The sequence below is a fragment of the Cervus elaphus genome, chromosome 29, assembly GCF_910594005.1.
Source record: "Cervus elaphus chromosome 29, mCerEla1.1, whole genome shotgun sequence".
Classification (NCBI taxonomy): Eukaryota; Metazoa; Chordata; class Mammalia; order Artiodactyla; family Cervidae; genus Cervus; species Cervus elaphus.
In genome coordinates, this window is record NC_057843.1 from 37,707,553 (window position 1) to 37,731,933 (window position 24,381).

At 37.4% G+C, this 24,381-nt stretch overlaps 1 protein-coding gene across 4 annotated transcripts in view; it reads right to left on the bottom strand.

The window, feature by feature from the left end:
- Window positions 1-24,381, bottom strand: part of RIC1 (RIC1 homolog, RAB6A GEF complex partner 1) — a 143,896-nt gene that overhangs the window by 55,167 nt on the left and 64,348 nt on the right. For 2 of the 4 annotated variants that reach the window (XM_043891309.1, XM_043891307.1), the window contains exons 4-6: window positions 9,311-9,418; window positions 1,242-1,384; window positions 833-969 (exon numbers count right to left, since the gene is read on the bottom strand). In XM_043891309.1, the coding sequence (XP_043747244.1) occupies window positions 833-969; window positions 1,242-1,384; window positions 9,311-9,418 (388 nt within the window). Of the gene's footprint in view, window positions 1-832; window positions 970-1,241; window positions 1,385-9,310; window positions 9,419-11,175; window positions 11,275-24,381 lie in introns of all 4 variants that reach the window. The other 2 variants (XM_043891310.1, XM_043891308.1) reach the window with 2 other exon arrangements.

The following is a 24,381-nucleotide window of genomic DNA, read 5'->3' on the forward strand; positions in this document are numbered from 1 at the left end:
TTTTATTCTGGGTCTCTGTCACAACCAAATTCATACATTAACTAATCAAATATTTACCATTAACTCTGAAAGGATCTAAGAGTAAAGGAATATAGGGAATCCATAGGATGATGATGATGGACAGCTCCAACATGCAGCTGTGTTAAAGGTATGCATAGCAAGCAATCCATCCAGAAGGATCCAAGAGAAATTTCTTCAAGACGATGAAACAGATACTAATATAATAAAAATCACATTATCTATATTGGGAAGATGGGAAGAACTTATAGACGTTGTGGGACCAGGGAGGAGGGAAGTAAATGGTCATTTTCCACAACAGCAAGTCAATAAACAAAGCCTAAAAACTAAAAATTACAGGAAATACTCAGAATAGTGGAGATAAACAGCAAAATAATCAATAAAGGAGTAAAAAGTAGTTGCCTCTGAGAATGAACACTGGGCATGAAAAGAGGAAAGGAACGATCATTTTTCATTAACATGTCAAAAGACTTCTTTGTCTGTTTATACTAGTTGTATAACTAGTATAAAAACCCACTCCAGTATTCTTGCCTCGGAAATCCTATGGACAGAGGAGCCTGGCGGGCTATAGTCCATGGGATCGCAAAGAGTCAAACATGATTGAGCGACTGACACTTTGACTTTGACTATTCCCTTGGCTTTCTTAATGCCAGTTTCCATTGGTTTTCTTTCTTTCTTTCTGCCAGTATCTTTGATAAAAAAAAATTACCAACCACTCCTAAAATCTTAAATAAGGAAAACCAGAGGGGGATTTAATGAAGATTAAAATTAATAAATGCAAAATTGAAAAACAAACATTGAAAGTAAGTCCTACCTCTGCAGTAAATCTACTTGACACTGGTGTAATAAATCCAACTTTACCATCATTAAACACAACAGCAAATCCATCAAGTGTGGCACAGTATTCCATGTCTCTAATGTGCACATCTGCAAAACCCAGGAATGAACCTGCTGATGAAAAAATAAGTATTTGAAATATGAATATAAATATAGTAAATTAATTCTGTTACACTTTTGCTTACAAACCATGTAAGAACAGTTAAAAGGTCAAAATTTAAAGAACTAACAACACTAAACAGTTAAACTACTCCTTCCTACACACACACACTCACTCAACTCACAATTCCAAAGTAGAAAAATCAATGTTCATCCATAGAAAATATCTAACTAGATTACATAAAATATTAAACACTGGTTCTATCTCATGTAAAAAGTATTACTACCTCTGGATGACTGCAGGTCTACTGAAAAGGGTACTGTACAAAGATTAATAGCTTTCCTCCCATTTGTCATTCCTTCCCAGTGAATAAGATGAAGAAGTCCATCAGAAGTAGCAACCAGGAGATCTTCCAGCACAGACTGCAAACTGTAGGGAAGCAATAGCAATTTATCAGTTATCTTTTAAGAAAAGCATACTGGGAAAGCAATGAATATAACTGCTCTGGAGAATATTCAAGCAAAGATCATGAAACCACTTTTAAAACTGCCATTTATCAACAATTTCACTATACAGGAGTTTATCTATGTATAATTCAATCTAGATCAGAAATTCTGGGGGAGAAAAAAGACCATAGCTGCTGTTATTACAAACCTGATAGATTGAGTTTAAAAACTAGACACACTGAAATGACAGATTAGAAGATGGAAGGATAAGTGAAGCTGACAAGAAAAGAAAGAGGCAGAGAAACCATGAAAATGAACTAATGACAGAATGACAGCAGGGAGCATAGTGGAACCCATTCTCTACCCCTGTCCAAGAGAACTTTCATCGGTGATGGAGATATTCTGTTATCTGTACTACTGAACACAGTAGCCATTAGCCATGTGTGGTGACCGCACATTTGAAATACCGAACGAGTGTAACAAAAACACTAAATTTTAAGTTTTATTTAACCTAAAATTAACATTTAAGTCACTTCACTTGACTAGTGGCTACTGTCGTGGAAAACACAGTTCCAGACCACAGTATTTGTAAGGTATCACAGAATCTCATGTTGTATATTCATTCAACAAATATTTATTGTTTGGGCTCTGTGACAGGCGCTATGCTTGTCGAAGATTCAAAGGTGAAGAAAATATAGTTTCTCCCTCCAGAAGACCTCTCAGTTAACGAAGTACTGGAAATAAATTATGTAGTATGATCTCAGCATTTATTGATACTTGCAAAGAGCTTTAACAATTATGGTTTCCATGGCAATAAATGCCTAATTTGCTTACTCCTATAATGCCAAGCCTGGAGGCAGTGTTATTTACATCTGGTACCAAATATTTATGGGAGGAAGGTCAAGAGGGAGGAGTAATCCAAAAGTGAAGCTACAAAGATACTGGCAGAAAGAAAGAAAGAAAACCAATGGAAACTGGCATTAAGAAAGCCAAGGGAAGAGTCAAAGTCAAAGTGTCAGTCGCTCAATCATGTTTGACTCTTTGCGATCCCATGGACTACAGCCCGCCAGGCTCCTCTGTCCATAGGATTTCCGAGGCAAGAATACTGGAGTGGGTTGCCATTTCCTTCTCCAGGGAATCTTCCTGACCCGGGATCAAACACAGGTTTCCTGAACTGCAAGCAGACTCTTTACCGTCTGAACTACCAGGGAAGCTCTCAAGAGTATCAAATGCTATAAAAAAAAATTGAGCATAAGAAAGAATGAAAAATGTATGTCTAATATACACTCTATTATATACTATTAAATTAGCTTTCATACCTAAGAGGTTAAAAATTTCAGAAATATTTTAATTCATAATGGTGAAAACAATGTTTTTCAATGTTTTCTTTAACCTTCAATTCTTTGGAGGCCAATGACTTATTCCACTATATAGTCAGATAATTAACAATTTACTGTAATTTCTTCCCAACTATAAAAATATTTCAAAAGATCAGAATAACATGTCCCCTTCCTGAGCGCCATCTCTTGAACTTCAGAGCATTTGTAATCAATTACAATTTCCAGTTTAAAGAAAGTTCATCTTTTAAAATATTATATGTTCTTTTATTTCAAATTTATATTTTAATGGTAAAATTTATGTGTAGCATGTGGTGGCGAGAACATAAAAACTTTATGTTTTAGACCTGCTACTACAAGGAGATCAAACCAGTCAATCCTAAAGGAAATGAACCCTAAATAGTCATTGGAAAGGCTGATGCTGAAGCTCCAATACTTCAAGCACCTGAAGCAAAGGGCCGACTCACTGGAAAAGACCCTGATGCTGGGAAAGACTAAAGGCAAAAGGAGAAGGAGGTGGCAGAGAATGAGATGGTTAGACAGCGTCACTGACTTTATGGACATGAATTTGAGTAAACTTTGGCAAATAGTGATGAACAAGGAAGCCTGGTGGGCTGCAGCTCACAGGGTCACAAAGAATCGGACATGACTTAGCAACTGAACAACGACAACTGCATGTCAAAAGAAGTAATTTAGTGGAGTAGTCACTGGGCTTCCCTGGTAGCTCAGTGGTAAAGAATCTGCCTGCAATGCAGGTCGGGAGAAACGCTGGAGACAGGATAGGTTACCCACTCCAGTATTCTCGGGCTTCCCTGGTGGCTCAGCTGGTAAAAAATATGCCTGCAGTGTGAGAGACCTGGGTTCGACCCCTGGGTTGCGAAGATCCCCTGGAGAAGGCTACCCACTCCAGTATTCTGGCCTGGAGAATTCCATGGACTGTATAGTCCATGGGGTTGCAAAGAGTCAGACACAAGTGAGCAACTTTCACTTTCAGTCACTGGTTTACCAGTGATCTTCATTCAGTAGGAGTCAGCCTAGGTTTATTTCAAATTGCATTCTTTCTCTTCCTTTCTCATATCTCCCTAGAAAAATCACTGCATATGATGGTTAGGAACAAGATCAAGGTTAACCTCCAGTAAGTTAACTGCTTGTCAGACAAAACTCAACACTCCTTTGACAAAGTTAACAGAATTCAGAATCTCTACCATCATTCACCATGCTGTGACAAAAATGATGAGGCATCTGAATAAATAGGAAAACATGATCCAGAGTTAAGAGAAAAATCCATCAATGTAAACTGACTCATAAAAAAATCCTGATGCTGGAATTAACAATGACTTCAAAATAACTGAGACAAACATGATAAACAATCTATACAAAAAGATAGACCCTTCTTGTTTAATTGAAAGTAAACAAACTTTCAATTAAAAGCTGATGTCAGATGTTAAAGTACTGAATATTTCCATAGTTTAGTAAACAGGTCTGGTTCCAAGTCACCCAAGTGTTTTCCCCTACCACTGATTCCTATTCTCACAAAGATTTAAGAACTAAAGGATTGATTCTGGGCATCTGGGGGATGTCAAGATCCTGTACAAATAATCAATATCCCTGGGAAGATCCCCTGGAGAAGGGAATGGCTACCCACTCCAGTATTTGGCCCTGGAGAATTCCAAGGACTGTACAGTCCATGGGGTCGCAAAGAGTTGGACATGACTGACTTTTACTTTCACTTTTTTTTTTTACTTATGTCTTTGTATGTCGCACTGATTTTTACTGAAAATCACCCTGGGTGTAAGTAAACACAGAATACATATAAACATACTCTAAGTTATGCCTTTAGAGAGAGGCTCTCCAATCACTAACTTCTATGGGCTTTACTAACAGCTGTGTGATATCACAGGGGTGTCTGTTATTGCTGTTGTTATTTAATTAAGGATCTTAGAAGCAGAATAACAGGATTTTGGAAGGAGAATAATAGGATTTTGGGATCTTATTAGTCAAATATTCTTAATAGGAAATACATAATTCATAATTACCAATTCTCAAATATGTAAATATGTTTGTTACCTAATTAATATTAAACATTATATATACTACATGGGGCTTTCTATGTGCCTGGGAAGAAGGAAGATAGAGAATAAAGTGTAAAATTTACTAGTATTTATTATTAGTTAGAAATTCAGTAAGAGCTTTAATTATAAATTATACTAGTACTTTTTTCTTTTTTTAAATTAAAAAGAAAAATTTATACTGGGATATAGCCAGTTAACAATGTTGTGACAGCTTCAGATGAACAGAGAAGAGTCTCAGCCATACATACACTGTACCCATTCTCCTGCCAGCCCCTCTCCCATCCAGGCTGCTGCAAAACACTGAGCAGAGTTCCATGTGCTATACAGTAGGTCCTTGCTGGTTATCCATTTTAAGTATAGCAATGTAGTACTTTTTACTTTCTAAACATACTCTACCCTTAATTAATAACAAGAAAAAGATGTTTAACATTTAACCCTATTCCTTCTTCAATCAAAAATTAAAGACGGCACTACTCTTGCCATCTTACGCCTATAAGCAGCAGTCTGTCCCTACCTTTATTTGACTTATTTTCAGCAGTTTTCAGTGAGAAAACAGAAGGCTAAAGCCCAATTTTCATACCTCCTCACTCAATTCAAAATTATATAGGAATTCTCCAATTAAATTTCCAGGAGGTACATGTTACAGGTGCTAATAATAACACTGTTCTGAAATGCAATCATTTCACTCAAGTTTTGAGAGAAACCTTAGAGATTTCCAATCACCTAAATAAGTAGGTTAAAAACTAGCACAAGTTACACTTGTACAAGATAGCAGGAATTCTTTTTTTTAAAGGCTTTTTTCTATTCTATCTCCATGAACTGTATATGTTCCCCCCACCAGGTGGAGGCAGAAAGCCATGCTTGCACAGTTTGGTTCCTAGACATCCAAAATTCCTCACACAAGTTACATTCTTTTTTTTTTTTACAAGTTACATTCTTAAACAGAATCTCTATGCTGAAATAAAACCGGAGACGAAGAGTTAACCTGAACTTTTGTAGCCCTCATCACATGTGAAAGTGAATAAAAACACCAAAAAGGCATTCTTTTTCTCTGACAAGAATTAGAGTGAAACAGGATAAAATAAACAAGGCAAGACAACAGTCAGCCACTTGCACACAATACTATTTAATATGTTCTAGTGTCTGTAGTGTATTCTAATAAGAGAAACAATAAAAGAAGCCTTTCATTACAACTGTGAATCAGAAGGATTTAAAAAACATAGGTACTGCATTCATATACAATAGCTTAATGTATTCACATATTGCATCCATATAGACCAATATATTTTCCGAAACCTATCCCCCGGCCTCTCAGTTCACAAGCCCAGTTTCTTATGTATTCTTTCAGAACAAGACCTATTCTACCACCACCAGCTCTCTTTAAAAAGAGGGATAGTAATGTTAGCATTATTACATACAACATACATTGCTTTCTTTTTTTTTATCCAACAACATATTTGGGGAGTTTTTTCAAGGAAGAGTGCCTTCAATGTTGTACAAAAGCAGAAATATCTTTTTAAGTAATACAGACTATGTTATACCATTTGAAACGAAGAAATGAAGTAGCCTTCATAGTCAACAAAAATCAGACAATTTGAGTCAGTGCAATCTCAAAAACGACAGAATGATCTGTTCATTTCCAAGGCAAACCATTTAATATCACAGTAATCCAAGTCTATGCCCCAACCAGTAATGCTGAAGAAGCTGAAGTTGAATGTTTCTATCAGGACCTACAAGACCTTCTAGAACTAACACCCAAAAAGATGTTCTTTTCATTATAGAGGACTGGAATGCAAAAGTAGGAAATCAAGAGACACTTGGAGTAACAGGCAAATCTGGCCTTCGGGTACGGAATGAAGCGGGGTGAGAGCTAACAGAGTTCTGCCAAGAGGACGCTCTGGTCACAGCAAACACCCTTCAACAACAAGAGGCGACTCCACATGGACATCACCAGACGCTCAATACTGAACTCAGACTGAGTATATTCTTTGCAGTCAAAGATGGAGAAGCTCTATACAGTCAGCAACAACAAGACCGGGAGCTGACTGTGGCTCAGATCATGAACTCTTTATTGCCAAATTCAGACTGAAATTAAAGAAAGCAGGGAAAACCACTAGACCATTCAGGTATGACCTAAATCAAATCCCTTACGATTATACAGTGGAAGTGACAAACAGATTCAAGGCATCTCTGATAGACAGAGTGCCTAAAGAATTATGGAAAAAGGTTTGTGACATTGTACAGGAGGCAGTGATCAAAACCGTCCACAAGAAAAGGAAATGCAAAAAGGCAAAATGGTTGTCTGAGGAGGCCATACAAATAGCTGGAAAAAAAAAAAAACAGAAGTGAAAGGCAAAGAAGAAAAGATATACCCATTTGAATGCAGAGTTGCAAAGAATAGCACTGAGAGATAAGAAAGCCTTCCTTAGTGATCAGTGCAAAGAAATAGACGAAAACAACAGAATGGGAAGGACTAGAGATCTCTTCAAGAAAATTAGAGATATCAAGGGAACATTTCATGCAACGATGGGAACAATAAAGGACAAAAATGGTATGGACCTAACAGAAGCAGAAGATATTAAGAAGAGGTGGCAAGAATACACAGAAGAACTGTACAAAAAAGATCTTCATGACCCAGATAATCATGATGGTGTGATCACTCACCTAGAGCCAGACATCCTGGAATGCGAAGTCAAGTGGGCCTTAGAAAGCATCACTACGAACAAAACTAGTGGAGGTGATGGAATTCCAGTTGAGCTATTTCAAATCCTAAAAGATGATGCTGTGAAAGTGCTGCACTAAATATGCCAGCAAATTTGGAAAACTCAGCAGTGGCCTCAGGACTGGAAAAGGTCAGTTTTCATTCCAATCCCAAAGAAAGGCAATGCCAGAGAATGCTCAAACTACTGCACAACTGCACTCATCTCACATGCTAGCAAAGTAATGCTCAAAATTCTCCAAGCCAGTTTTCTACAGTACATGAACAGTGAACTTCTAGATGCTCAACCTGGATTCCGAAAAGGCAGAGGAACCAGAGATCAAATTGCCAACATATGTTGAATCATCGAGAAAGCGAGAGAATTCCAGAAAAACATCTACTTCTGCTTTATTAACTATGCTAAAGCCTTTGCTGTGTGGGTCACACCAAATTGTGGAAAATTCTTAAAGGGATGGAAATACCAGACTACTTTACCTGCCCCCTGAGAAATCTGTATGCAGGTCAAGAAGCAACAGTTAGAACCAGACATGGTACAACAGACTGGTTCCAAATAGGGAAAGGAGTACATAAAGGCTATATACTGTCACCCTGCTTATTTAATTTCTATCCAGAGTACATCATGAGAAATGCTGGGCTGGAAGAAGCACAAGCTGGAATCAAGATTGCTGGAGAATATCAATAACCTCAGATATGCAGATGACACCACCCTTATGGCAGAAAGTGAAGAAGAACTAAAGAGCCTCTTGGTGAAAATGAAAGAGAGTGAAAAAGTTGGCTTAAAACTCAACATTCAGAAAACTAAGGTCATGGCATCCGGTCCCATCAATTCATGGCAAATAGATGGGGAAACAATGGAAACAGTGACAGACTTTATTTTGGGAGGGGGGGCTCCAAAATCATTGCAGATGGTGACTACAACCATGAAATTAAATGACGCTTGCTCCTTGAAGAAAAGCTATGACAAACCTAGTCAGAATATTAACAAGCAGAGACATTACTTTGCCAACAAAGGTCCATATAATCAAGGCTATGGTTTTTCCAGTAGTCATGTACTGATGTGAGAGTTGGACTATAAGGAAAGTTGAGTGCTGAAGAATTGATGTTTTGAACTGTGGTGTTGGAGAAGACTCTTGAGAGCCCCTTCAACTGCAGGGAGAGCAAATCAGTCCATCCTAAATGAAATCAGTTCTGAATACTCATTGGAAGGACTGATGCTGAAGCTGAAGTTCCAATACTTTGGCTATCTGATGTGAAGAACCAGAAAAGACCCTGGTTCAACCCTTTTCCAACCATGATCCTTGGAAAAGACCCTGATGCTGGGAAAGACTGAAGGCGGGAAGAGAACAGGACAACAGAGAATGATATGATTGAATGGCATCACTGATTCGATGGACATGAGTTTGAGCAAGCTCCAGGAGTTGACGGGACAGGGAAGCCTGGCGTGTGCAGTCATGGGATCACAAAGAGTCGGACACGACTAAGCAACTAACTCAACTATACCATTTGAATAATTCTAGATCTTATAAAAAAATTTCTAAATAAAATTATAGTTGATGTACCCCAATTGTGGGCTTTATTACTGTAATTTATATATAATAATGTACCATCTTGTAAGCTTTTACATTTTTTATAAGGACTAATCAAGAATTTCTAGGACTAAAAAGAAATGATCCTCAATGACAAGAAGTAAAATCAACTTTCTTATTGCTCATGCAATTAACAAACCATACACTATATATTGTCATCACAAAATGCAAAGTTTAATAACCAAAGTACTGTACCTCATGATGGGTGCTTGCAAATCCAGTATTTTCCTCATCTCTAAATTTAATGCTGGAGCACACTGTTCTTCCTTAAAATGGGGTGTACCTTTCATTTGTGGGCTTCCTCTAAAAAAAAGAATACACAGATTACAGAGAAAGATATTTAATTCAATCATATGTACAAATCAAGTGTTCATCCTTTAGGTTCTCAAGTAAAAAACATATTTAAATTCCATTTTAGCAGACAATATCTATCAATTAGAAATTAATGTGTTTGACCAATGTAACCTGTATTGGGGAGGGATTGGGAGTGGAGGGAGAAAAGCAAAGAAACTAAAACACAAACACACACACACATGACAGGATAAAATTGAATTCTCAGAGGAACCAAGAGATAACTTATTTAAAATGACTGCCTTTTTCTGAGTTGGGCAACTATGGAACTTAACGTACCATTCTATCATATAGTGCACATCCGAAGTGATCCAAATCGTCACCTCATCTTACCTTAGTCACTCCTCACTCTTGCTTTTTATCCTTTAGGTGCGTATCAGACAGAAAGTCAGATTCAGGGATACAATTAGGAGATGTTCTAAATAAGTGGTAATAAATGGCAAAATGTGAAAACTCCCTGGCACTAAACGGCTGCACTAGAGCAGCTAGGCCAATGCCAATATAACTGAGCTGTCACACACAACTCCTCAAAAGGACTATAAAGCTGTTTTGCAATCTTTATAACCATATGGCATTGGACTATTCTTTCTCAATGCCTGTGCTAGGATTTAATAGCTATCTGTCTACTCTCCTACTATCAGCTAACTCAAGGCAACAGTTAGTCTGCCTCCATCATCTTTCCATCTTGTTAGCTATAATCCTATAAACCAATTTGTCAGTATTACTAAAATTATGTACAAAGAGTCTAACAAATTAAACAGCTTTCAGGAGTCCTAGCTTTGAGAAAATTATCTGGATGCTAAGAAAATTATTCAGATACTTTTTTAGTTTTAAGTTATTTCCCATATTGAAGCCTGGTGGGGCTTTATTATCATCCAGCTACTGCCATGTGCTGGAATATCTGATTCTTTCTCCATGTCTGAATGGCTAAACTGGCTAATGTTTAACCAAACATGTTCATGTTCAATTAGTATATCTGACTGATATGATACCCTTAGAAGGCCACTATGAGTTATTATCAATAATTTACAGGAATCACACCTGACTAATCACACAAACCACTGTGATGAATTTCCTGAGACATTCTCCACGTACATCTAGTTTTAAAGTTATTTTTCAAAGTAATACATACACATACTGATAAAAAGTTAAACAGTGCTAGAAGGCTTATGGCCAAGAAAACTACAGAAGTAGTCTTTTTTCAGTAATGAAGCAGCCAGCTTGAATTCTTTGAGCTGTTGTCTTTTTTTATTTACTTGCATATTTTTAAACCATGTGTTTACACTGCTTTAGCATCATTAATTTTAGACATTATTAACTTTCTATTCTCATCTACCCATTTTTTCCCCCATCCTCCCAATGTAATTATACCAAATGTTTTCATTATGATGATTATATAAATATGTTTCACTTCTGGGTCAAGTAGTGTCCAGTAATTAAATTTCTTTCCTTATATAACTTGCTAATCTTCTTGAAGTTAATTTTACCACATGCCTCTATTTGCTTGATTTCCTTTAAACTTATACCTAATTGTCTCATATTCCTTAACAGCTCTGACAAAACAACTCTCAATATAATCTTCTATTTGGTCAAACCTGTTACAGAACTTACCATTTCCACCCCCTGCCCCTGCCTCTGGGGTCACCACTCTTTATGCCCAATGGCCTACTGCCTAAGTCTAATGCATAGCTATCAAATATGATATTTACTTTGTCATCATCCTTATGATTTCTTTGCTTCTTTCCTATGGTGAATCCTTTATTTTATAGATCCCGTATCTTCCTCGGTTCACATATTCTTGGGGCTTCCTGGAAAGGTGCATGAGAAGTAAACTTAGAACTCTCAAGTCTGAAATGTTTCTATTTTATTGTGACACTTGAATGAATGCTTGTCCCTCCAAAAAAGAGTATGATAAAGTTGTCTGAAAAGGCATTTCTTCTGCCACTGTTCTACATCCTAACAGGGTCCCACAAATGTTTCTTCCAATGCTTTTACTGAATTTAAAATTTCTGCTATCATAATTCTCAATTCCAGGAACTTTCTCACCAATTTCCCCTTTTTTCTTATACCACCAATTTTTTAACATTAGGCAATACCTGTTTAAAGTTGATTATTATTATCTCCCCAAAGTGTTTTTTTTCCTGCACTATTTCTTTTCCATCATTTGCATTTTTTAAAAAGGTTAATTTATTTATTTGGCTGCACTGGGTCTTCACTGCAATGTGCAGCCTTTCTCTAGCTGTGGCACAAGGGCTCAGGAGGGCGCAGGCTCAGCAGCTGCAGCGAGCCGGCTCTCTAGTCGCAGTACACGGGCTTAGTTGCCTCATGGCACGTGGGATCTTCTCCAGTCGGGAGCAAATCCACATTCCCCACACTGGAAAGCAGATTCTCAACCTCTGGACCACCAGGTCCAACTATTTCCTGTGAGTTTTCTTTTTTCTGTCTATTTTACATTGAAAACTTTCTTAAGATGGCTAACAATCCTTGACTAACAATATTTCTTCATGTTTAACAGGTTAGTAAGAAAAAACAAATTATAAGCTCTGTGAGTTTAAGCTGGGTCGTCAACAGAGGACTTCAGTATACTGGCCAGAAGTCTTCCAATATGAGAGCCTGTTGGGTCATTCATCTGGAGTGACTTAATTTCTCCAGGAAGAATCCCTCAATCCTGTCTGGGATATTTAAGTATGGAAGCCAGATGTCTGGAGCCAAGCAAGGGAAGAAAGTTTGACATCGTATCATTCAGCACAACAAGTTTCACTTAATCCCCATCTTAGGTTAGCATCTCATCCTTGCCCTATTCTGTGTCTGGAATCCCTGTGGTTTAAACAGATAGTATATTTCCTGTCTCCTGTGAGGTAAGAACATAGAAATTCCATTCCCTGTTCAGATTTTTCAAACAATCCCCATTTATGGCCCCCTATATTCTGTGATATTAGTGCCTGAACCATTCTAGAGTTCTAATCAAACAAGTTGCTGTTCATCAATATCATATATGCAACCACAGGCTCTCAGGTCTGATATTCTTCTTGAGTCATTTATTCTTATTCTTCCAATTTTTTGGTTATTGGTTAGATATTTCCAGCTGTCATTAAAGGTGAAAACAGTATTTCAACTTTTCGTTCTAATTGGTGATTTTCAAGAAAAAAGCAGAGGTCTTCCCTGGTGGTACAATGGATGGGAATCCGCCTGCCAATGCGGGGTACACAGGTTTGATCCCTGGTCTGGGAGGAGTCTGCATACTGAGGAGCAGCTGAGCAGGAGCGCCACAACTACTGAGTTCATGCGCTAACAACTACAGAAGCCTGGGCGCCTAGAGCCTGTGCCCCACAACAGAGGAGCCACTGCTTGCCACAACTAGAGAAAGCCAGCACACAGCAACGAAGATCCAGCACAACCAAAAAAAGAAAAGTGGAAACCTCACTGCTATGCTATGCTAAGTCACTTCAGTCGTGTCCGACTCTGTGCGACCCCGTCCCTGGGATTCTCCAGGCAAGAACACTGGAATGGGTTGCCATTTCCTTCTCTAATGCACAAAAGAGAAAAGTGAAACCTCATTACCCATCTTTAAACTGGAAATTATTTTCTTTTTTATAAATACTATCATTTAGTGAAGCTAAAGTTATTAAGAATTTTATGGCAAATTTAAGTAAATTCTGACTTCTCAGTGACTTTCACTGCAAAATTAAGACATATATTTCACAGTATAGTTTCCATTGCTTCCTCTAAATGTACTAAAATGCAGCAAACTGTTAAAATCACAATAACAAAAAAATTAACTTTCTGATCAAAAATGCTATTATTCATAACAACAATAATTTGAAAGTACTGCATCAGATTTTTGAAAGGGCAGGCATCCCTGGTGACTCAGATGGTAAAGAATCCGCCTGCAATGTGGGAGACCTGGGTTCGATCCCTGGGTTGGGACGATCCCCTGGAGAAGGGAATGGCTACCCTTTCCAGTACTGTTTCCTGGAGAATTCCATGGACAGAGGACTCTGGGGGGCTACAGTCCATGGGGTCACAAAGAATCAGACATGACTGAGCAACTTTCACTCATGCATGGAAGATGAGGAGGGAAGGGTAAGTTAAAGCCTAACTATGAAGAGCACTGAATGCCAGGAGGAAAAAAAGGCAGTAAATTGAGCATTCACTAAATATGAGTATACAATAAGTTCTGCAGACATTATCTCAATCGACTGATTACCATCCTTTGAATCAGGCATTATTATCTCTATGTTTCCAGAAAAGAAACTGAAGCTTCAGTTTATTATTAAGAATTCTGTTAAAAAAAAAGAAGAAAAGAAAAGAATTCTGTTTATGGTCACACAACGAGTAAGCGAAGGAGCTGACATGTGAGCCAGTGGCTTCAATACCAGGTGCTAAGAAACTGAAAACTAGTAGAATTAAAGAGGTTAATAATAACCTTTGTGTACACAAGGAAATATTACAATGAATGCCAAAGAAGGGATTAGGGATACAGTGGGGAGGAACAGTCTGTAGATTACTTAGGAGACTATTAGTAAGAGTACACAAAGGCATCTACTGGCAGTGGCAGTAGAATGTCTTTTCAGACAACTTTATCATAATCTTTTTTGAAAGGTGATAATAAAAGCATATTGAGAATTATAACTCTCAGTAACAGAGGCTTCTCAGAGACAGACACAATCACACTGTATGCATACCTGGTTGTCATTTAAGCTACTGAAAAATAATGTATTTTTCATTCTTGGGCACATAAAATTGTGCTTTTCTGACCACTGAAAGTAAGGTATGGCCATGTGACTTGTTTTGGCCTATAAAACACAAGGGGAAGGGATTTGTGTTACTTCTGGGCAGAGGATTTAAGAGACAACACTTAGCACATGATGCTCTGCTTTAATCCTCTATCTCAGGGACTTAGCTGTCATAAGCTTAGCTGATGACATATAATACAGCGATCTCTTGGTGTCTAGAGAGGTCTGGTTTCAGGACCCACCACGCATACCAAAATCTACTGATACTTAAGTCCCACAGTTAGTCCTCTTTATCTGTGGTTCTGCATTCACAGATTCCACTAGCCATGTGTCGTGTTGTACTATATGTTTATTGAAAACAATTCACTCATAAGTGAACCTGCATAGTTCGAACCCATGTTGTTCAAGGGTCATCTATATACTATGTCAAATAACTGTAAGAGTTATTAGACTGTGGTCCAATAAAACCCAGCAATAGTCTGTGATTATCATTCATAGGTGATTTTATTAAGTATGCAGTCTGAGAAGCAGAAAGAAAGAAGAATGAAGGAAGATGAATGTAGCTTAAGAGATCATGGGATGCCACCATGCATACCATCACACATATAATGGGGGTCCCAAAGGCAAGGCAAGAGAAAGGAGGCAGGAAGAATAACTGAGGAAATAATGCTTAAAAATGTTCCAAATATAATGAAGACATGAATCTACGATCCAAGGAACATAGCGAACTCCCAAGAAGAATAAATTAAAAAAGATTCACACCAAGATACATAATCTGTAAACTACTGAAAGACAGAATCTTGAAAGCTACAAGGGAAGTGACTTGTCATATACAAAGGATCCTCAGGACTTCCCTAGTGGTCCAGTGGTAAAAAATCCATTGTGCAATGCAGGGGATGTGAGTTCAATTCCTGGTTGGGGAACTAAGATCCCACATGCCACATAGCAACTAAGCCTGCATGCTCATTCATGAACACCTTATTGCCAAATTCAGACTTAAATTGAAGTAGGGGAAACCACTAGGCCATTCAGGTATAACCTAAACCAAATCCCTTATGATTATACTGCAGAAGTAACAAATAGATTTAAGGGATTAGATCTGACAGACAGAGTACCTGAAGAACTATGGATGGAGGTTCGTAACACTGTACAGGAGGCAGTGATCAATACAATCTCCAAGAAAAAGAAATGCAATAAGGCAAATGGTTGTCTGAGGAGGCCTTACAAATAGCCGAGAAAAGAGAAGAAATGAAAGGCAAATGAGAAAAGCAAAGGCATACCCATCTGAATGCAGAATTCCAAAGAACAGCAAAGAGAGATAAGAACAATTTCTTAAATGAACAATGCATAGAAACAGAGGAAAAAAAATAGAATAGGAAAGATTAGGATCTCTTCAAGAAAATCAGAGATACCAAGAGAACATTTCATGCAAAGATGGGCACAATAAAGAATAGAAATGGTATGGACCTAACAGAAGCAGAAGATATTAAGGAGAGGTGGCAAAAATACACAGAAGAACTATACAAAAAAAGGTCCTAATGACCCAGATAATCACGATGGTGTGATCACTCACCTATAGCCAGACATCCTGCAGTGGGAAGTCAAGTGGACCTTAGGAAGCATTACTACAAACAAAGCTACTGGAAGTGACGGAATTCCAGCTGAGCTATTTTAAATCCTAAAAGATGCTGCTGCTAAAGTGCTGCACTCAGTATGCCAACAAATTTGGAAAACTCAGGAGTGGCCATAGGACTGGAAAAGGTCAGTTTTCATCCCAATTCCAAAGAAGGGCAATGCCAAAGAACGTTCAAACTACTGTACAATTGCACTCATTTCACATGCTAGCAAGGTAACACACAAAATCCTTCAAGTTAGGCTTCAACAGTATATGAACCGAGAACCTCCGGATATTCAAGCTGGATTCAGAAAAGGCAGAGGAACCAGAGATCAAATTGCCAACATCCGATGGATCATAGAAAAAGCAAGGGAATTCCAGAAAAACATCTACTTCTGCTTCATTGACTAAGCTAAAGCCTTTGACTGTGGATCACAACAAACTGTGGAAAACTCTTAAAGAGATGGAAATACCAGACCACCTTGCCTGTCTCCTGAGAAATCTGTGTGCAGGTCAAGAAGCAACAGTCAGAACCGGAGGTTTAAAATTGGGAAAGGAGTACGTCAAAGCTGCATACTGTCACCCTGCTTATTTAATTTCTACGCAGAGAATATCATGCAAAATGTCTGGCTAAAGCTCAAGCTGGAATCAAGATTACTGGGAGAAATATCAATAACCTCAGATATGCAGATGACACCACCCTAATGGCAGAAACTGAAGAGGAACTAAAGAGTCTCTTAATGAAAGTGAAAGAGGAGAGTGAAAAAACTGGCTTAAAACTCAACATTCAAAAAATGAACATCATGGCATCTGGTCCCATCACTTCATGGCAGCTAGATGGGGAAGAAATGGAAACAGTGACAGACTTATTTTCTTAGGCTCCAGAATCACTATGGATGGTGACTGTAGTCATAAAATTAAAAGATGCCTACTCCTTGGGAGAGAAGTTATGACCAAGCTAGACAGCACATTAAAAAGCAAAGATATCACTTTGCCTACAAAGGTCCGTCTAGTCAAAGCTATGGTTCTTCCAGTAGTCCTGTACGGATGTGAGAGCTGGACCATAAAGAAGGCTGAGCTGAGCATCAAAGGTAGAACTGCTGCTTTAAAACTGTGACACGAGAGAAGACTCTGGATAGTCCCTTGGACTTCAAGGAGACCAAACCAGGGTTAGGGGTTAGGGTTAGGGTTAGGGTTTTCCTTTCCAATCCTCAAGGAAATCAATCCTGATTATTCACTGGAAGAACTGATACTGAAGCTCCAATATTTTGCCCATCTGATGCAAAGAGCCAACTCACTGGAAAAGACCCAAATGCTAGGAAAGATTGAGGGCAAAAGCAGAAGAGGGCAGCAGAGGATGAGATGGTTGGATGGTATCATAGACTCAATGGACTTGAGATTGAACATACTCAGGGAGACAGTGAAGGACAGGGAAGCCTGGCATGCCGCCATCCATGGGATAGCAAAGAGTTGGACACGACTGAGAAACGAACAACAACAATGAATAAAAAGATAATTCTAAATCTACATTATGGGCTCACAATGCATAATGATGTAATGTGTGACAATAAGAAAAGTTGTACAGGAATATAGTTTTGGTATTGAAATCAAGTTGTTATTAATTCAATCTAGGTTGTTTAAATGTAAGATGCTAAATAATTCCCAAGGTAACCACTGAGAAAAACAAAATATACAGAGAAAAGGAAATGAAAAAGGAATCAAAATTAAACACAAAAGAAGACAGTATGGAAAAACTGAGGATCAAAAAAGATATGACACATGAAAAACAAATAGCAAAATAGAATTCCTTTCTTATCATCAATTACTTTATATGCAAACAATTAAAAGGCACATTGACTGAATAGATTAAAAAAATACATATGATCCCACCTCTAAGTTTTCTATAAAAAACTTATTTTAGAGCAAAAGAAATAAGTTGAATATGAAAGGATGAAAAAAAATATTTCATGCAAACAGTAACTAAGACAAAGCTGGTGGTTGTAGTAATATCTGACAAAATACCTTAAACCAAAAATTGTTATAAGAGATAAAGGACATTGCATATTGATGAAAGAGTTGATCCAGCAAGAAGATATAACTATTATAAACAGATAAAACTTTTAATAGCAAGAGTCTGAAAACACTGAAACATGTATATTATCTAGGGTGAAACAGATCACCAGCCCAGGCTGGATGCATGAGACAAGTGCTCAGGCCTGGGGCACTGGGACGACCTAGAGGAATCGGGTGGAGAGGGAGGTGGGAGGGGGAATCGGGATGGGAAATATGTGTAAATCCATGGCTGATTCATGTCAATGTATGACAAAAACCACTACAATATTGTAAAGTAATTAGCCTCCAACTAGTAAAAATAAATGAAAAAAGAGTCTGAAAACTTATGAAGCAAATACTAAAGCAAATGAAGGGAGAAATAGTTCAAAAGTAACAACTGGACATTTCAATACCCCACTTTCAATAATGCACAGTACAATTAGACAGAAGATTAGTAAGGAAATAGAGAATCTGAACATTATAAACCACTCAGACCTAAGACATATACCAAACTACCAGGTAACAGCAGAATACACATTCTTTCACAAATGTACATGAAACATTCTCTAAGATAGAACACATTAGGTCACCAAAATGCCTCAATACATTTAAAAAGATTGAAATCATGCAAAGCATCTGATCACCATGGAACAAAACTACATAGCAACAACAGAAGGGAAATTAGAAAATATACAAAAATGTAGAAATTAAACAAGTCTCAGAGACAGCCAACAGGTTAAAGACCAAAAAAAAAAAAAAATTAGAAAATCCTTTGAAACTAATGAAAATGAAAACACAACGTCATAGGGGGCAGTAAATGCAGTCATCAGAGGAAAATTTACAGCCAAGATGCTTACACTTAAAAAAGAAGAAAAATCTCAAATCTATAACCTAACTTCACACCTTAAAAGGAACTAGAGAAAGAGCAAACTTAAAGAGTTGGACATGACTTACCGACTGAACAACAACAAAACTCGCAGAAGGAAGGATATAATTAAGACTGGAATGGATATGAACAACAACAAAAAAACCCAGAGAACTGGAAAATAGAGAAAATCAAATAAAGCACAGGTAGTTCTCTGAAAACATCAACACAACTGAAAAACCTAAGGAAAAAAGATTCAACTTACTAAAATTAGAAAGAAGGGGCATTACTACTGACCATAGAGAAATAAATGGATTATAAGAGAATTCATATATTTAGTGAACTTGAATTTCCTTCTTTTCCGGACACACACATTGTCAAATACCCAGTGGAAGTAGATTATGTTTAATAACTCAAAAGGCAACCCAGACAATAACAACTGCAACTTACTAAAGACCTACTCACTCACTGTTCTTATCTTACAGATGCACAAAAACAGAAAATAACCAAACAAGCAGCTTTTCCAAAGTCAATGCCTGCAAAAAGTAGGACACAGATTGATACCCAGGTGTCTCCAATTTCAAATTCTATTCTCTTTTCCATATCTCTAAACTGCTATGTATTTATTAGAAGTAATAATACCAAGTCCAATATCATAAGAAAGAATGAAAAATGAAATTAAGCCAGTTTTAGAGTTTTGTTTTACTGATGTATTTTTCATGAATTAAAAGCAGTTTCACTACGCAATTAAATAAGGGCTTCCCAGGTGGCGCAGTGGTAAAAATTCCACCTGCCAATGCAAGAGACAAGGGATCCCTGGGTCTGGCAGATTCCATAGAGAAGGAAATGGCAATCCACTCCAGTATTCTTGCTTGAGAAATTCCATGGACACAGAAGCCTGGCGGGCTACAGACCATGGGGTTGCAAACAGTCAGACCCAACTGTGCACATGCACGTGCACGCAATTAAACTCAACAGGCATTTATTCCAACAAGGTCTATTTGTGCAGGAAATCTCAAATACTTTAAATGCCAGCTAAAGAAGACAACATGGCAGATAACCTGATAAATCTTGTGGTAGAGGGGCAAGGAGGGGTATGGAGGGCACAATACCACAGGAACATGGGACAGGAATTTCAAAAGTACAGTTTTCCCAGCAACATAACTCACCCAAGGCCTATCTTTCCTTCTAAGTATAGCTCAAATGTCCGTATCTACAAAACTTTCCCTGACAATTCAAGCATCTTTGCCTGAAATGCTATTATCACTTTAAGGGATGTTCACTTGGCATTTGCCATTTTATACTGCTGTTAAATACTTTTTTCTTCATTAGCATCTTATACCTTTCCAGCATCAGGACAGCTAATGTCTTACAAATGATACTATAGCACACAATAAGTATCTGATGATAATAATGAAAATGAATCTAATTTCAGATCTTCACATCTTTTTTTTTCCCCCCAGTTTACTGAGGTGTAACTGACATAGAACCCTGTATGAGTTTTAGGTGCACAACAAAATGATTTACATATATATTTTAAAATAATTACCTCAGTAAGATTAACATTCAACACCTCACATAATCACATTTTTTTTCCCCTTGTGATGAGAACTTTTAAGATCTACTCTCTTACAACTCAGATTACCAAGTTTTAAAATGTCTGGAATGTGTTAGACTTGATCCAGCAAGTTCTGGCAGTCTGAGGTGAATTCTGGACCAAAAGGCTTTGATTCTCCAACCAGAGTTCTGGTAAGGCTCAGGATGTTTTCTTTCTTCAAACTTCATACCTCATATGGCATCATTCTGAGTCAATCTAATTGTTTATCAGAATGTCAATAATGAAAGTGTTTTGGGATGAAATAAAATGATAATATCTTAAATGTGCTAAAACATACCCAGTGAAAAAAGACCAAAAACTGTTCAAGTTGACTGACAGGGACATAGATGGTCAGTCACTTTATTACCATAATAACAGAAAACTGGTGCCAAGTTAGCCCTCCAGATACAATTAAAAAAAAAAAAACTGGACAAAATATAAGAAGCAGTTTTCAGACACTGCATAACAGAGCAGCACAGGACTGTACTCCTGAGTGAAGGGAGGCAAACAAAGCTTTCTGGTAGAAGTCACTTTCGAGATTACCATATAAGTTAGGAGAACACAAGCATAATACAGCAGTCTTGTTAAGTTGAGGAGAAAAAGATTAAAGTTTAGGGAAGCAGAAGCAGCAATTTGTGGAACAGAGTACAAGAGAGGCAGGAGATACAGAAAAAGAGCTCTGGAAACCAACACAGGTTCCCCTTAAATGTTGCTAAATACTAAGCTATGCATGTATATAAGGAAACTCCACAAGGTCAGCCAAAGAAAAACTTTCAGAGTTTCAAGTTGTACCTCTCATAGAGGGCTTGGGGAAATTCTAGTTCCGACCAGATCAAACAGACCTGTTTAAAGACCCAGGACGTTCGTACAGAGCTCAGAAGTGCTAATGTAGCCTACAGGTTGAATCCGCCCAAAAAATATATAAATAAGCTCCAAAAGGATCAAGAAGATCTCCAACTTAACTGCTTTCCAAGACAAACCTCAGCATTCTTTAGAGCAGAAGAATAAAAATCAGACACTCGATATGTAATACAATGTCCATCCTCCAATCTTAAATCACTAGACATGTGATATGCCCCAGCAATTCAACTCTCAGGTATTTATTTACTCAAATCTAAAGCTAACTGGAGAGTGAAATGAGACTGGAATCTGAAAAAGGAGACTAGGTTCACAATTTCACTTTTTAATGTTTATATGTCTCTCACTATTTGTGCATTTAATATAATTTTTTAAAGATGATACTCCATTTACAGTTTTCACAAAATACTGGATAAATTTCCTGTGCTGTTCAATATATCCTTGAAGTCTATCTTACACTCAATGGTTTATCTACTACTCTCTCATGCCCATATGGCCCCTCTCCTCATAGGTAACCAGTAGTTTGTTCTCTGTATCTGTGAGTCTATTTCTTTTTTGTCATATTCATTAGTTTGTTATATTTTTTTAGATTCCACATAGAAGTGATATACAGTATTTGTCTTTCTTTTTCTGTCTTTCTCTGTCTGGCTTATTTCACTTAGCACAATGTCCTCTAAGTCCATGCCCTCTAAATCCGTGATCTCTGCATGGAGATCAAACCAGTCAATCCTAAAGGAAATCAATCCTGAATATTTATTGGAAGGACTGATGCTGAAGCTGACGCTCCAATCCTTTGGACACCTGATGTGAAGAGCCGATTCATTAGAAAAGACCCTGATGCTGGGAAAGACTGAAGGCGGGAGAAGAAGGGGACAAAAGAGGATGAGATGGCTGGATAGCATCACCAACTCAATGGACATGAGTTTGAGCAAACTCTGGGAAGCCTGGCATGCTGCAGTCCATGGAGTCACAGAGAGTCAAACGTGACTGAGCAACTGAACAACAACCTGTTCTAAGATAGAGCATGGCTCCCCTGGTGGTTCCGTGGTAAAGAATCTGCTTGCAACGCATGAGACATGGGTTTGATGCCTGGGTCAGGAAGTTCCCTGGAGAAGGAAACAGCAACCCACTCCTGTATTCTTGCCTGGGAAATCCCATGGACAGAGGAGCCTGGGAGGTTGCAGTCCACAGGGTCATAAAAGAGTGAGACATGACTTAGTGACTAAACAACAGCAAAGATGGAGCAAATGAGAAAAGATAGGCAGTCTGAGAGTTAAGATGCTGTCACGTAACTTGATGATGCTGAGATACTCTAGAAAAACTCATGTGATAAATTCATGAGATTCAGAGAAGAGAAGCAAGAGACAATAGCATTTCTAAAACTGAGAAGAAAATGACTGATTACTGGCCTCAACTATGCTGCCTCTATTCTTTAAGACTATTATAAACCACTCCAGATCATTTGTCCTTTTTTTTTTTTTTTTAATTCCTAACTCCCCAAATAAATCCAAGAGTAACATATGACTAAATGGAAAGAGAGGGATGAGGCAGTGTAGTACTGGTGGTTAAATACACAGATTTTGAAGTTAAAACATTTAGGTCTGATCCTGAGTGTGTCATTTATTAGTGTGTGACTCTAGGTGGGTTACTTGGCCTCTCTGCTACAAGTAACTGTCCATAACTACCTCATCTGGTTGCGACAGGGATTAAATGAGTTTGAAAAGTGCTTAGAACAGTGTCTTGAACTGCATAAGTGTTTACAATGGCACAGATGATAATAATAACACACTCTTAAAACTAAATTTTTTTCATTTAAAAATTTTATACAATTTTTAAAGGTTACTTTCCATTTATAGTTGTTAGAAAATATTGGCTGTATTCCCTATGTTGTGCAATACCTCCCTGAGCCTATCTTACATCCTATAAAAACTAATTATTTCTTTAAAAACTCTCCTCAAATCAGATTTTAAAAACCTAAGCCATATAATCCTGCAAAGACTAAAGAAGAAAATATTTTTATTCCCATTTTATAAACAGGTTCTACTAGAAAAACTAAGAAACCTACTAGACTAAAAAATCCAACTAGAAAATAGTCTAGCACACAAATATTGGATCAGCCAAAAAGTTTGTTTGGGCTTTTCCGTCACATATTTTGGCCAGCCTAATACATAATAGACTGACTAATTTGCTCTGCAAAACTATTCCCATATAAGAGATTTTATTTGATTTTATGTAGCAGTTACTAGAAGTTAAGACTCTAAAAAAAGTATACTATCAACTCAAAAGCAAAAAATGTACAACATATAGTATTCTTGCCTGAGGAATCCCATGGACAGAAGAGCCTGCCAGGCTACAGTCTATGGGATCACAGAGAGTCAGACACCACTGAGCAACTAACACACACAGAAAACATGAGACATGAAGTTAAAATTTGGTGAAGGAAAAGTGTACAAATAATAGCAGTTGTCCATATTTCTTTTTCCATCTACTAGGTGCTTATCTAAACATTTAATATGCATGATCTCATTTAATCCTTAAAATAATTGCAACGGCTATCTCATTCTACAGATGAGGAAACTGAGGTTTTAGAGGGATTAACTTGATAGAAGTCATACAGCTGAAAAACAGCAGAACTGACATTTAATTCCAGGTCTATCTGACATCAAAGGCTATAACCCCTTTCATTATTATTCATGCTGCTCTAAGTAAGGCAAAACATATTTTATTGAGGCTCACGTACTAAAAAATCTTCAATACAATGAAGATCATCCAAGTCAAAAAATAATACAATAATGCTCTTTATTTCTCTAACTTAACATACACAAATAGCAAAATTCATGCATTGTTGGAATACTACTTAATAATACAAGGTAAGAAACTTTTTAAAACCTCTGGAAAACAAAAAATGAATCTCAAAATACTATTTCAAAACACTGTAAATATATGTAAATCATGTTGGTGAAATGAAGTAAGCTGTATTTTTCACTGTTTCCAGAGATGTCATTTACCTCCCCTGCCCATCTAGAAGAGAATAATAATAATAATCACCTATAAGGTGATCCTGCTTATTGCTTTTTATTTACAGGAGCATGTCTAAATTGAGAATTAAAATGGATTACATTTCCTCTTATAAGATTGCTTTTACCTATTTATTTTTGAAATCTTTGAGTTTCTTAACAATTTATATGACTC